The sequence below is a fragment of the Bacidia gigantensis genome, assembly GCF_019456465.1.
Source record: "Bacidia gigantensis strain McMullin 20006 chromosome Unknown scaffold_268, whole genome shotgun sequence".
NCBI classification, from domain to species: Eukaryota; Fungi; Ascomycota; class Lecanoromycetes; order Lecanorales; family Ramalinaceae; genus Bacidia; species Bacidia gigantensis.
In genome coordinates, this window is record NW_025408614.1 from 1,634,055 (window position 1) to 1,648,281 (window position 14,227).

Sequence of the window (14,227 nt, forward strand, 5' to 3'; positions counted from 1 at the left end):
ACAGAAGAAATATGGCAGAGGCAGCTGGACTCGCCATTGGCGCGATTGGTCTCGCTGTATTGTTTACCACTTGCGTTGAAGGCCTAGAGTACATTAACTTAGGCAGAAACCATGGCCGCGATTTTGAGATGTCAATGACAAAACTCTTACTGCTCAAAGCCCGGCTCAGTGCGTGGGGTGAGGTCCTTCAGGTTACTCAGGAGGGTGAGGAGAATATCATGTTACGAGACCGCTGGCTTGAAGAAAAGGAGACTGTCGGCAGATGCCTCGTGGGAGTTCAAAGCATGTTCGATGAAAGCGACCAGATGGAATCGAGGTATGGCTTGAAACGAGAGTCTTCGGATCAGCCATCATCAAGTCTGCAGGAGCAGAGATCCAAAGCCTTCCAGCAGATCGAAGACAAGTTCAATTCTGTAGTAAGAAGAAGGCAGGAAAGTGTCTCCATACCGAAGAAAACACGCTGGGCCATTCACGATAAGAAGAAATTCGACTCGCTGATAGCAGACCTAGCGTTCTTCATCGACGGACTCGAGGACCTAGGTGATCGACTCCAGATGCTGAGTCTCCAGCAAAGGCTTGTGGAGCTTGAAGTCCAAGAAATCACAGACACTGAGAGCATGAGCTTGATGGAAGACGCTTCAACCCAGATTCAAGCACTGCCCTCACCTCAGATCGCCGTAAAAGAACGCTCACAAGGGGGAATTCCAGGCCATACGTATGTCGACACAATAATCAAAGACCGAGCAAAAGTCCTGAATGCAAATGTGGGACTTCAAAGCCAGAGCTCCCATTCCTATCACGGTACCCAAGCCTATGACGATGCACAAGTCGTGCAAGGCGATGTGTCGAATGAGGTAGCTCTCGCCTTCTTCAGATGATGCTATTGAAGCTAGAGAATAAGGGAACAACGGGACCCAAAGGCTCTTGACATTCGGAACCACGGGATATGAAATCTTTCTGTGCCGGATTATATATAATCCGACGCCGGTATGTTGTCTGCCATAGTGGAACAGACTAGTGGTATACGATGCTGTAGCTCAAAGCCCCCGCATCACCTGCAGTATCCCTTTCATCATGGCGTCCACTCCTTTCCGAGGCCTCTACACCTCCACCCTATTCATACCCTACTCCTCCGCCTCCACCCTCAACACGCTCGACCTCCACCGGCGGACGGCTCCATCCAACCTCACTACCTCGCCCTCATTATGGATAATGTACCTCTCCCTCCTACCCCTTCCCCCACCCATGACAACCCTACGAGCCTCAAACTAACCCCCAACCCACCAGCTAGTTACCTCCACGGCGGCGCCTTCCGCGACCCTCTCCTAACATCCCTCTCCCTAACGCCCTCCCTCCCCTCACTCTTCGCGCACCCTCAAATCGCCGCCGTCGCGAGCATAAACTACCGTCTCTCGCCCTACCCAACCCACCCGACCCACCCCTCACACCCCACCTCCTCTAACGAAGATGGCAGAAACGTCATCTGGCCCACCCACATCAACGACATCCGCGCCGCCATAACATTCCTCCACGACTCGCACGGCCTGCACGACCAGCCATATATCGTCGTAGGACATTCAGTTGGCGCGACGATGGGCATGATATTAGCCATGAATCACCCCGCCCCCGGCCCATCGCCCAACCCGGATAAATGGGGCGCCCCCACCCCCACCCCCAACCTACCATCCTCAATCTCGCAGAATCTCGTCGCCGTCGTGGGGTTAGCGGGTATCTACGATTTCAGCGCGTGCAGAGACGCGCATGTAGAATGGAGGGACGTGTATGAGGAGTTTATTACGGCGGCTTTTGGGGCTGAGGAGTTAGGTGGGTGGGAGAGGGGGGATCTGGTACGTTATGGGGAGGTGTTGAGGGATGGGGTGCGGGTTGTGGTGATGGGATATAGTGAAGAAGATGAGTTGGTGGAGGTTGCGCAAGCGGAGGCGATGGAGAGAGCGTTGGAGGGGCGAGAGAAAGAGAGGGAAGGAAAAGGGGCGGTGGTGAAGAGGGTCGAGGTGAAGGGAGGGCATGACGAGATGGTCGAGCAAGGGGTGGAGATTGCGCGATGTGTTGGAGTGGCGCTTGAGGTTGTGCTTGATCCTGCAGGAGGATCGAGTGAGAATTGCTAGAGATAATAGAGTATAATGATATTGATTCGAGTTATGACCACGATAAATATGCTTCATCATCTACTTCGAGCTTGAACCTTTGGCTCCACCTATCAATCGGCGAACTGTACTCACACCCTCTTCGTGAGCCTTGTCTATCGCTTCCCTTTCAGATCTTGCGAGCTCGGCCTCTTCTTTGAATTTCCGCGTCTCAGCTCCCAAGTTCCACAGTCGCTCTTGCATTTTCCGTTTACTCAACGCTGGAGTCAGCGTGGCTTCTGCGAGGGCCACAATGAAATCCATAGGCCTGTGCTCTATCAATTGGGTGTTCTTAAAACGATCCGCATAATTCGCCCAGCGCGCAGCCCATATCTTGGCATTCCTATGTCTCCGTAGTCTGCGTTTTGCGGACTTGTTATTATGCCGTGGGAGGTTCAGAGAAATTCGTCGCCATTGAGTGAGATGCGGAGATCCAGAGGCGCGAAAGGCTTCTTCTTCTGATGATTCCGTTTGGATTCTCGGTATTCTGGGCGTGTAAGAGGCCTTGCGGATCAATTTTCGAGCCACATGTGCTTCATTCGGAATGAACGCTTCCGGTCCCATCGATCCTTCGTGTGTGAGATATGGCAGGGCTGTTTCTTTGAACTCGTTGATTTGTGCTGCGAAGTGCAGGAACTGCCGATCACGTCTGTCGTCACTACTGTCACGAAACAGTGACTCAGTGGACTCTCTCTGAGCAGGATGAAGATCCTTCGCCGGCGTAGAAGTTACCGCGTCCTCGTCAACGGTTCTGTCTCGACTTTTCAATTGCTCGAACCGAGCAGGTACATCGACATCGACTGGCGGTGGAAGGAGCGGAAATGAGATTTCTGCCTCCTCGGCGTTTTCGAACTCGAAGAGAACCTCTCTGAATAATAGTTTAACGAGTCGTCGGTTCTGGAGATACCGGAGCCTTCCACGCCAACGAAGGATCTCGACCTTGCCTAAGAAGCCGCCTTTCCTTCCTCTTCTTATGTAGCATATCCTTGCGCTGGCGTTGGTCTTCAGCAACTAAAGCTTCCTCAGCCTCGATTATTTGGGTCATCTTCTTAGCCATTACCATTCTCTTCTCGATTTCCCGTGCACGAGCCCTCTTGACTTCCTGCAACGCATCTGCAGGAGCTTCTGACCATGATATAGACGTATTTTCTGCCTCTAATCCCAAGTCCTGGGCAATCAAAGAGTCCCATTGATCTTCTTCTCGGCCAATGTCCATCATTCCTTGATACCGCTCGATTCGAGTAAGGCGGGCTTCTCTTCTTTCAGCACTTTGTCTTATCATCCGAGAGAGTTTGGCAGGTTGAGGCTTTTTGATTCGTAGGTAAGGAAACTTGTTGGCGCTAACGAGTCTTGGCACATGACGACGCCCGGAAATATTTAGAAAGGGGCGCTCGAGGATGGATGTAGCAGGACGGTCTGGCGTCTTTTTCGGTTTGGCTGGGATGACCACTGGCTTTCGAATTGCACTGGGTGAGGGCAATTGGAAATCGAAGAGACGATCCAACGCAAATTTGCGTTTGTTGTGATCATGCAAAGCGGTCAAAGCCTATCATCAAAGTCAATTGGGAATCGACGGCTGGCACTTAAACGAACAGACCACATAGCCGAGCTGTAGTGCTTCTGTAACTTTGGTATGACCAAGGAGGCCTCTATTTCTCTCAAAGATGGCCCGAATGCGAGTACTGTATTCATCTGGCCGACGGCTCTTGTCGAGAATCCGTTTTCTGGGCCGTAACAGCGCACGGAATAATCCGAAGCCTGCGTCGCTTGTTAGCGGTACGCAAGAGAGTTCATGACGTACTTACATGCTGCACGGTGTACTCCAGATTTATGAGGGACCAGCGGTCGTGGCATTAATCCATTGCGTGTGGGTGTGGAGAACAGAAAAGCATTTCAAGCATTATTTGAGGGGGAAATCATGATTGAAGGACGTGTCGCGTCATTATAACTTTGATCTCTATTTTGTCCATTTACGGAATAGCCTCGTTCATTCGCTCTCCTTGCAACTGCCGATTTTGCCTGATTTGAAAAAGACCTGGTTACTTTGCTACAACAAATGGTTGATGTAATTCATTCGTTTTATAACTATTGTGTTAAAGTAGAAGCTATTGTATCTCAACATTCGCCCTTCCTCCCTTCACTACCTCGCAGATCGATATTTAAAGAGGGTTTCAAAGCAACCAAAACGCCATGCTAAAGAGCGACTGAAATGAATTCATTCATTTGCTTCATTACCTCCTTGCCCCTCTCATCATCAATATGCCACAATGCTTCCTTCTACTTCCTAGTACCCATTGCACACACCGCTGACCTGCACCTGTGGCGGTCCGACATCGGCAACGTTCGACTGAGTCCCTCTAAATGCGGCAAATGTGTTGCTTCCATCAATGCCGTAGAGTGAGCATGTCGCTTGTCCTATGACTGTGATGTGCGAGACTGAGATTTCGGGATGATCGATCTGGAATGTTGAGCCATCTGCGGGTACTGTGATCGTATAGGTTGCTTCTGGGGTGGCGCCATTGAAGATGAGGAGGACATCTTGGCCGGGTGCCGGCACTGGAGTTGGAGCAGCGAGGGCTGTTGAGGCGAGGAGGGTGGTGAGGATGGTGGTGAGGAGTGTGAACTGCATGATGGATTTGGCTTAAGGGTTGGGTTTGGGGAAAGACAGGTGATGTATCTGCTGTGGTGGACTGAGTGTAGCTGGAAATGTAGCAAGGTAAGAGGACTGAACTTGTGGGATAGAGATTTTGAGACGATAGGAAAAGCTTTATATATACATCATACGCAGATTCGCACTGCAAAAGGCCTTAGGGTCACTAAAAGACAGTGGGAATACGGTCGCGGACAGCCTCGAGCCCAGGGTTACACTGTGGCTTCTTGGGATGCTACTCACGATGTCTCTGTTCTTGTCTTTACCACTCTGGAAGACTCAGAGTAGTGAGAATGGGAGCAGGCCACGACCCTTGGCTCAACCAATCAAGGCACCCACGAAGTCTTGGAACGTGATGGAAGGGCGATGCAATTCTTCGGTCACAACTTAGTCAACGGCACAACCACTCACAGACGCAAGGAGAGACAGCCACGCAGCCGAAAGTGGAAGCCATGATGAGGGGAAATCCACATCAGGCCATCGTGGGTCGTGCGCTGGCTCGGGCTCAGCTACAAACAGGTGACGCCACAGTTATGGCAGTGAAATGCGGAGGATGTAAATTTGGTCTATATTTGAACGGCTCAAGCCATCGCGGGGTTCTAGTCGGTCCAGACCATCAAGGAAGAGGCCTAGTGAGCCTCGAGAAGCCACCAGCCTTACAAGGAACGCGGTGCTGCTACGGTGGGGTGATCGTAGGAGTTGGCGCTGTCGATCATGTGAGGGCAATGCCACCACTGTCAGCATTCAAGACTGATGATCTGATGGCCTTATGCATTTTACGTTGGGATGCATCTCATTGAAAGGATACGAGGAGGATGAGGCAGGGAGAAGTATTTTCGGCCTTTCGCAGGCAGCAGCTCACTAACCAGAAAGGGAATTTTGCTTGGTCGGCCGTTGAATCTTTTCACCGAGGATGACAGAGGTCTAACCAAAATCAGAAATTGGAAGATCTGCCATCGAAATCGCGTCAGCAATTTGCCGGATATTTATCACATTTCACACTGCCGATAGAGACCCCACAAGAACCGTAGGCTTAACTTACTCCATTGTATCAACGGGTATCATCAATCGATATTCATTTCATTCACTGGCATACAGACCCATTATTCACACAGGGAAGGAAATAATCACAGTTATGCCTCATTCAATTCTACCATTCAGATCCATTGGGTTGGAATCGATCCCGATCTAAATTGTATGCGCCGCGGAGACAGCCTTCTTGTCGATGGCGGAATGTTCTATAGCAGACACTAAACTACATTCATCATTTCTTACTTCCAGCCTTGTGTCGTTGGGTACAGACGATCGTTTGATAATCGATTGTCAAACACTTCTCATCTGATTCACTCCGTGAAAGAGCCCCTCGGAAAGAGAACGGTAATAGCCACTAGACTTGATCCATCATTATTCAGGTTCAGCTTCGTGCCATTGGGTACAGGCAATTGTTTGGTAATCAATTATCAAATGGTTCCCAACTGGCATGCTGATAGACAAAATTTCTTCCAGAGAAAACACACTGGAGACTAAGCTTCTTTTGGCTTTCTTTGATTTCCAGCTTTATATCGTTGGGCGTGATCGAAATTCGATCGATTATTCGAAATTCGATCGATAATCGATCGAATTTTGATCATTCCCCGCCTAGAATACAAAATCCTGCTTGATAAGGCCAACCACGCAAGGACCTCGAACACAGCCTGCTCCTTGTCATTGGTTTCAATCGTCTTCCAATCGATTGGCATCCGATCCTAAGAGTGTGGAAATATGGTGCCCCTAGATCTCTGACATCCGAGAGAAAAGAGATGCCAGAAAGGTGTGTAAAGATTTGAAATGCTGTCTTCTCCCAGTCATCACATATGAATGGGCATCCCTCATCCATCTTCAGTCACAACCCATATGATTATCACTAGCAGGACTACAGGAATCCACCTCCTCAACAATATCTCGAATCCCACTTTTCCAGCCCAACCCTGCCCTCCACATCCACCTCAATCATCTCAATCATCTCCTCGTCCCCCACAACCGCTCTCAAATCTATTCTTCTCACAATCCTTCTTCCTCCTCACACAGAATTCCGCCAAAAGCTCCCCCTCCCTCTCCCCCTCCCCCTCCCTCTCCCCCTCACCACCCCCCACATTCCTCCTCACCTCCCCCACAGCCCCCCACGCCTCCGTCCCAGACCTAACATTCTCCCCCACGAGTCCCCTCAACCATTTCAAAACCTCCAACTCATCCTGATCCTCCCCAAAGAAATCCACACAAACACACCCCTCATCTACCCCACCGGAGGAATAGGGCTGCGGTTTGTGGTGAATCCTACGACACTCCCCCTTCACCCCACTCTCCGACCCCGGTCCAGGTGGGTATTCAAACAGGTGTCTCCGACACGTGTCGTACAGCCCATTCAAGATACTGAGGAGCAAGTCGGCGGGGACGGTGGTGTTGGAGGTCGTGAGGTTGAAGGATAGCTTGCGGTCGGAGGAGGTGGAGGTGTAGGTGGTGTTGGGGAGGAGGGAGAAGTAGTTCGGGGTCTGCGTGCTGAGGTGGGTGCGGAAGGGGTTGCTGAAAAGGTTGTAGAAGGGGGTGCCGAGAAGAAGGGGGATAGGAGGGGGCGGAGGTCTGTTTGGGAAGGGTGCGGTGTTGAAGGAGTGGGATTGCGAGGAGGGGGTTGGTGGGGAGGGTGAGGAGTGGTTTGAAGGGCTGAGGAAGGGGAGGAGGGAGGTGAGGAAGGTGGGGAGCGTGAGGTTCATGGTTTGATGAATGAGTCTTTTAGTGGGTTGGTGGAAGGTGGTGATTTATTGACGAATGGTGAGGAGCGAGCAATGGTTCGCGGAGAGCGTGACGAGCATGCATGAAAGTGTCTGAGAGACAGTTGAATATATACTGCACTGATTTCAAGGCTGCAGCAAATGAGATAGTTGGCTTGAAACGCGCGGGAAGGGAGAAACAAGATATGAGACTTCTTGTCTCATGGACCTTGTGAGATGTAGAGACAATCTACCACCTTCGGCACGATACAACATCCTTGGCTGGAAGTAGCGTTCGACATGCAAAAAATTTCTTCCCTCCATGTTGCCGAATGCAATTTTGGCCGTGGCAGATCGATGTGTGATTGTTGAGTCTGACTTCAATACTCCTCCTACAACACCATATCAGATCCCAGGAAGTGAAACCTTGAGAGGAAATAGATCGTATTGCAGCAGAGATTATCTTACAGCTAGACCGCATCATTCACAGCATATTGAAAGTCTCATTTACATGTCAACTAGGCTTCCATGGTCATCTCTGACCCCAAAGAGATCAAATTTATTATCATTCAATAAAAAACCTCATATCTCAAAGTCATCCCCAACAGCCTCCAGCACTTTCCTAATAGCATCAGTCATCTTCTCATCTCTCCAAGCCGCTTTCAAAGCTCGGAGCAAAAATGGGTACAACACATGCAGATGCCTTCTATGCTTTGACCTCACGCTTGTTCCTGCTGGTATAGCCTCAGCCTCGCTTTTCAGCTCCACCAACTTCTTCAAGATATGGTACATCTCGTTCTCTTGGCTTCGCGGCTGCGGCATCTCTCCTCGAAGAGGTTGATCGAAGATATAGGTCTTCAAAGTCAACCCAATTCGTAGGATGAAATATGGTCCCGCTGCTTTTGCGACCCTCTTCCGATCTGGCGAGTCGCTCACAGACACAAGCTCAAATAGTTCGTCTAGGAGAAGATAACTCATCTTTGATCGCGGTGAAGGGTGTAAATCATTGACACGGCCAAAGTGTCCATCGTACTTCAATCCCGAGAGTAGCTCCTCACCAGGTCGGGCTAAGTCATCGGGGTGTGGCTCATGGATTAGTGAGTTTTGAAATATAGACTCGACGTAGGTGCGACGAAGCTCATCTTTGGCTGTCTCCGAGCTCAAAGCTGTGGTCATTAGACCTTTGACATCTGTAAATGCTTTGATGTCAAAGTCCTCGTCTTGGCGGATGTCACTTTGACCTTCGCAAAGCTTGCAATCTGCACTGACAATGCCATTCAAGATAGTGACAGACTCGGTCCAAAAGGTTCTTGGGTCGATGTTCGATGGATCAAAGACTTGAGTTGACGCTTGCATTATCGTAACGCTGGCTGCTGTCGCTTTTTTCCAGGGTGAAGGCTCCCGACCGATTTTTCGCCACCCGTATTTCAGACGCAGTGGTTCTTGCAAGGCTTGAAGTGCCGTTGCGAGCAACCATGGGTCTGTTTGAGTGCCTTGAGTTTGGACTCTATCGATGACAAACGTCTCCACCATGCTCATTGTAGCCTTCGACAATGCTACATATGTTCCTTGGGGCGAATCATCGCTTAGCCCCGAATCATATGCTAGGTTGGCCAGTGACTTAAACGACTCCAAGATCAATAAATCGGTCTTGTCGTCTATCTTCGGGAGCATCTTCAGACTCTCTAGGACGGCTTTCTGGACTGGGGTCATTACATCTATGTCCGTACTATATGCAGGCGCGCTTGCGCTGCGGATGGTTGTCAGTAAAATACTGAGAATCTCAGCCACCTTCTCTTGATCAAGTCGCTGACTTGTCAGCCGCAATAGCTGGCCTAGACAATACAAATGCGCAAGGAGAGCCTCATTATTGTCCCCAAGTCGCACTCCTGGGCCATCATGATAGGCAGGACTATGGTCACGCCACAATTCCCATACTTTATCAATCACGTTATCCTCGACTTGCTCAATTTGCTCGAACTCGGACAACAGATTTGTCATACTCCCAAAAACAGCTTTGCTGACGCTCAGAGCTTGTCGAGCCAGATATTCCTCCAAGCGACACAATAGGTCATGTGTCCTGACTGCCAAATCGTGGTCGGTTTTATCTATGTCAAGCCACTGTGAGAAAAGCCTGACTGCGCCTTCTAAAAGGAGGACTGCGGTTTTGTTCCAATCGGAGGCGGTCGCACTTTCGCTGTCATTGTCGGAAGGGGCTTCTTTGAACTCTTCTTGATTAATTCGAAGCATCGGCTTAATAATCATGTCGTATAAGTATGGGACACTACCCTCAGAGACTTTGCCATTTTGAGATTCCAAAATTCTGAATATAGTGTAAACACTATTATGTCGGGCTTCCAACCTAGTATCACGGGTCAAATTAACTAGATAAGCTAGAGAGGAGAGCCACAAGAGTGGTGTTGTAGGATTTCCGTGGCTTCGTCTGATCAGTAAGGTCAGACCCTGCGTATATTGATCATCTATTTCAAGAGTCTGAGTATCTTGCAAGATATACTCCGAGGTGGCACGGAAAAATGTAGCGGTAGTCAGGGAGATATTCAGATCGTAGGATTGTGCTGCGAAATGATAAAGAGTATCGAGAAGTTGCGATAGATTTGAATGTGGGACGGAGGAGAGAAAGTCGGAGCATATCAATTCTACAGAGCTAAAGGACGCCCGAATGAGTGCTGGAGAATGCGGCTGGATATCGAGGCTCCGACTTGCATTGGGGGTAGGAGGAGGAGAATGACACTGAAAGATGCTGAGGGTGATCGAAAAGACTTCTGACCACCCTTCTTTTAAGGAGTCACCGCAGTGGTCTAGAATGGCCCGCAATCCGTCCAAGACCGACCGATGAATGGCGATTTCGCTTTGTGTTGAGACCTTTGACGTGTCGCTGGAATTATAGAGGCTGCGAATCATTTGAGATAAAGCTATCAGACTACGAGACCTGATGTTGGCCGAAGGGATCTGTCCGTCTGCTTCGACAAAGAGAGCAGTAAGTACAAGCATGTCTTTGAGGCAATGAGCGGCGGCCACACGAACATATGGTTCATTACTGCTGATACGAATTGTCGCCATCAGAATATTGGAGAGAAGCTCCCAGCCACTCTTTTCGGGTTCAACTTCGACCAGACGTGAGACATTATGACGTGCCACCTCTGTGGTTTTTCCCAGAGCAAAGGTTGTGTCATGCTTTGCTGCAGTGCTTTCCATGTAGGTTCCTGATATGCTTCGGAGTTTTTGATGCTTCTTTTGGCCTGGGCTTGGTGACATAGGAGACAGTAAATTCTTGGAGGCTGCTTGATCATTGCTGTTGCTCTGATCCGGTAGAAAGGCGCAAAGGCCTGTCAGATGTGCGACGAAAGCACCATCACTCAGATCGTTAGTGCTTTCAAACAGTCTTGATGCTGCGGTCTGAGCAGCCGTGACCTCAAGACCTAAATCATCAGGCTCAGCTTGCTCGCCTACAATCTCACTTCCAGATCTGGATGTTTGCCGTTGGCGCATGGTTCCGGAAGCTGACATGAGCAACTCTGCTTGTTGTAAAACTTCAAATATTATGCTCCATGACTTGTCCAGAAGCGGACCGAGAGCTATGCCTAAATTAAGTAATGCACGCAAGCAAAGCAAATGCCTACTGTCAATGGTAGGCACAGCGGCATCCAAAGTCTGTTGTCGTTTAACAGGTGGCCTGACGGGCGAAGGACTAGGATCGCGAGAGCTGTCACTAGTATGATCTGGTGTAAATCCATCCGCAGTGATTGTTGGAGTTGAGGATGGTGTACTTAAAGAGTTGACGGTTTTCGAGGCCGGAAGTGCGTGCTTGCCCAAGGTCGTAAGGAACGCATCTCTGGGTGTAACAAGGTCAAGTAAGCCTGCTATCTGAGTGAATTTTTGAAATGAGCGTATCAATACATGAAAATTTTCAGAATCCATGGATGCATTGAAAAAAGTGGAAGAAGCAGCTAGAATCGCTGGCCAGCATTGGTCAATCATTGTAGCTGCAACGGAGATCTCGTTGCGCAAAGGATGATCTTGCAAAGTGGTTGGGTTGACGAAAGCTTTGCGCTTTCGTGACCTCGGTATCTCTTCCTCTGCAGGTCTTATGCTATCTATCGAGTCGGATTTCTGCGGCTCTAGTTTGGTAATCTTCTTCCTCGTTCTCTTTTCGCTAGGTACCGTAAACGGCATGAGGAATCTAGCGAGACCGTCTTCGAAAGTCGTAAGACACGTCAGTGCAAGGAAGTAGACGTATGTCATTGGTAAAGCAGATGGTTCTTGTTTGTCAAGCTGTTCAAGAAGCGGAGTCCGAAGACAACTCCAACGACTGGAAATTCCAGGTGTATTACTGTCGATTGTGGACACTGCAGCGCCGATACTACCTACAAGACCACCAGCTTGCATTGCAGCTTGTTCATCTGAGTCATCAGTTGGCGCAGATGGTACAGAAGATTGGTGACCGAGGCCGATGGCGTCCGGCTTTTCTGAAGCTACGCGTACCAATGAGCCTAGATGATCTCTGACCGTATTTCTTCGCTCTCCCTTGTCATCAAACAAGGTATACAATTGACGAAACAGCCTTGAATCTGCGTGAAGTGATTTGAATACTTCCAAGCACAAGGCTCTTTTCCAGGGTAGAGCATTCTCTGGATCCAAAAGGTGATTGAGAAGACTTAGTAGTATTTCACATTCCGAGGCTAGGGGTACAAGGAGCTTTTTGAAGGCCAATTCAGTAATTCTCATGCAATGGACCGTCACTGCGAACGAAGACTTCTCGGATATCACTCTAGTGAGCATTGGTAGCAGCCGAATTCTCAATAGGTGCACTTGTTCCGGCCACTTACACATTGTATCAGCGTGCTTCGAGAGAATTGATTCGACCAATCCAAGGCCAAAGTTCTGCGCTAATGACGCTCCTTGAATATACTTTGGCTTATGGCCATCATTGATCAGACATAAGTCGTCCAACGTTCGATAAGCATCGAGGCGCGGGCCACCAATCGAGACAGTGCCATCACCGATAGATACTTCCGCGACCGCTCCATCTCCTGTAGATGCACTTGGCTTGGTCACAGCTTTTTCGAAGGTGAGGTCGACAAGCTGCTGTATTGCTGCGGCAGATAGATTCACCACCACGGCCGACTTGTTCCCATGTAACAGGAAGCAGACTTGAAACGTTGCAATAAGTAGAGAGCCCGTCAATTGATCGCCATAATTCTGAAGCAGTGAAGGTAGTGCTTGCAATACCTTGAGCTGAATATCAAGAGCGAGACTGGAGCAATCTCGAAGAGCCTCAACGACATCACCTAGCGTCTCCCTAGATAACGCATCGGTTACGATCAAACGTTGGAGACAGGCGGCGGCGTTGCCTGCATATTTTGCATTGCGAGTACCACAAGCGATCAAGAAGGGTTTTACAAATGCAGGTCGACATCTCAGATCTCTTGAGAAGTTAGAGTAGAGACCAAACCGTCAGTGTAACGATAGAGACAGACCTGCGGCTATTTGAGCTTCAGATGTACGAGGAAGGTTGTTGAGGTCAGATAGCGACTTTTCGGCTGCCTTTGTCCCTTCTCAGCAACAATTTGAGCTCATCCCGTAGAATTTACGTACTGCTCTTAGCTCAGGGTTCTTTCTCTTCGATTCTTGTAACAATGTTGACAGCTCCGAAGTCAAAAGCTGCGCCGTCATGCTCTACAAGTTCGCAGGCTTACATTGCGTCGCAAAACGTCTCGTCAAGATTCTTCACCAGGCAAAGCATCAACTGACTATGTAATCGGCTTAGAAAGAACACTGAGTTGTTGCTTGAGACTTAATGAAGGTGATACTTCTAGGCATCTAGCATCAAAAAGAATGATACTTTTGGTAGGATACGACTAGTGTAATTTACCTTGGCTATTTTGACGTAAATAGTGGGACCTCAGCCTAAATACCTCATTCACGTCCCTTCCAGCACAAGGAGCCGCGATCTTAAAGGAAATACGAGCTCGGCACTAGCAACTAGCGACCGAGAGACACATTCGCTATTATACTAGCACAACCTCATCGATCAAAATGGGGGCGAAAGTTCCCCGCAACTTTCGCCTTCTGGAGGAGCTCGAGAAGGGCGAGAAAGGATTAGGAGCTGGTACGAGAAGCAAAGGCTGCCTCTATCGAATAACAGCTGACTCTTTACAAATAGAGGCTTGCTCATATGGCTTATCGGATGGCGACGATCTCCTCATGTCAAATTGGAACGGCACGATCCTTGGCCCCCCTCACGTACTACCCCACACTCGCTGGTTCAAACAATGTCAAAGCTGACTTCTCCACCCTCAGAGCGCACACGAGAACCGTATCTACAGTCTCAGGATTCATTGCGGTGATCAATACCCTGACAAGCCTCCCGAAGTCAGATTCGACTCTAAGATCAATCTGCCATGCGTCGACCAGAGATCAGGAAAGGTATGATGGAGCAATAGTTCTTTCAGGTGCATAGTCTAAGCATGGGGAACAGGTCGATGCATCGAGGCTACCGTGCCTGCACCAGTGGAAGAGAGACTTTACCATGGAAACAATCTTGATTGAGCTCAGGAGGTTTGTACCGCTGCCTCATTCTCAGAGTCAGCTGGGCTAATGAGGTGCTGTCAGGTATATGGCGCTACCGCAGCATAAGAAGCTTCCACAACCACAGGAAGGCACAACCT

The 14,227-nt window shown here is 49.3% G+C and overlaps 5 protein-coding genes across 5 annotated transcripts; 3 read left to right on the plus strand and 2 right to left on the minus strand.

Moving 5' to 3' along the window:
• Window positions 1-11: 11 nt before the first annotated feature.
• On the plus strand, window positions 12-878 carry KY384_009240 (uncharacterized protein; the record flags this gene model as incomplete). Its single annotated transcript, XM_044817726.1, has 1 exon — window positions 12-878. The coding sequence occupies one exon, from the start codon at window positions 12-14 to the stop codon at window positions 876-878; it is 867 nt and encodes a 288-aa protein (XP_044664879.1).
• Window positions 879-1,592: 714 nt separating this feature from the next.
• KY384_009241 (uncharacterized protein) lies at window positions 1,593-2,126 on the plus strand (the record flags this gene model as incomplete). The annotated part of the gene is given in 2 exon segments (XM_044817727.1): window positions 1,593-1,847; window positions 1,863-2,126. The coding sequence occupies 2 exon segments, from the start codon at window positions 1,593-1,595 to the stop codon at window positions 2,124-2,126; spliced, it is 519 nt and encodes a 172-aa protein (XP_044664880.1).
• Window positions 2,127-2,186: 60 nt separating this feature from the next.
• Window positions 2,187-3,360, minus strand: KY384_009242 (uncharacterized protein; the record flags this gene model as incomplete). The annotated part of the gene is made up of 2 exons (XM_044817728.1): window positions 2,187-3,146; window positions 3,205-3,360. The coding sequence occupies 2 exons, from the start codon at window positions 3,358-3,360 to the stop codon at window positions 2,187-2,189; spliced, it is 1,116 nt and encodes a 371-aa protein (XP_044664881.1).
• A 4,760-nt stretch (window positions 3,361-8,120) lies between these two features.
• KY384_009243 (uncharacterized protein) lies at window positions 8,121-13,232 on the minus strand (the record flags this gene model as incomplete). Its single annotated transcript, XM_044817729.1, has 4 exons — window positions 8,121-12,031; window positions 12,066-12,083; window positions 12,386-12,982; window positions 13,151-13,232. 4 exons carry the CDS (start codon window positions 13,230-13,232, stop codon window positions 8,121-8,123), a joined length of 4,608 nt encoding a protein of 1,535 aa, XP_044664882.1.
• A 363-nt stretch (window positions 13,233-13,595) lies between these two features.
• On the plus strand, window positions 13,596-13,991 carry MMS2 (E2 ubiquitin-conjugating protein mms2; the record flags this gene model as incomplete). The annotated part of the gene is made up of 3 exons (XM_044817730.1): window positions 13,596-13,668; window positions 13,723-13,802; window positions 13,860-13,991. 3 exons carry the CDS (start codon window positions 13,596-13,598, stop codon window positions 13,989-13,991), a joined length of 285 nt encoding a protein of 94 aa, XP_044664883.1.
• Window positions 13,992-14,227: the final 236 nt, after the last annotated feature.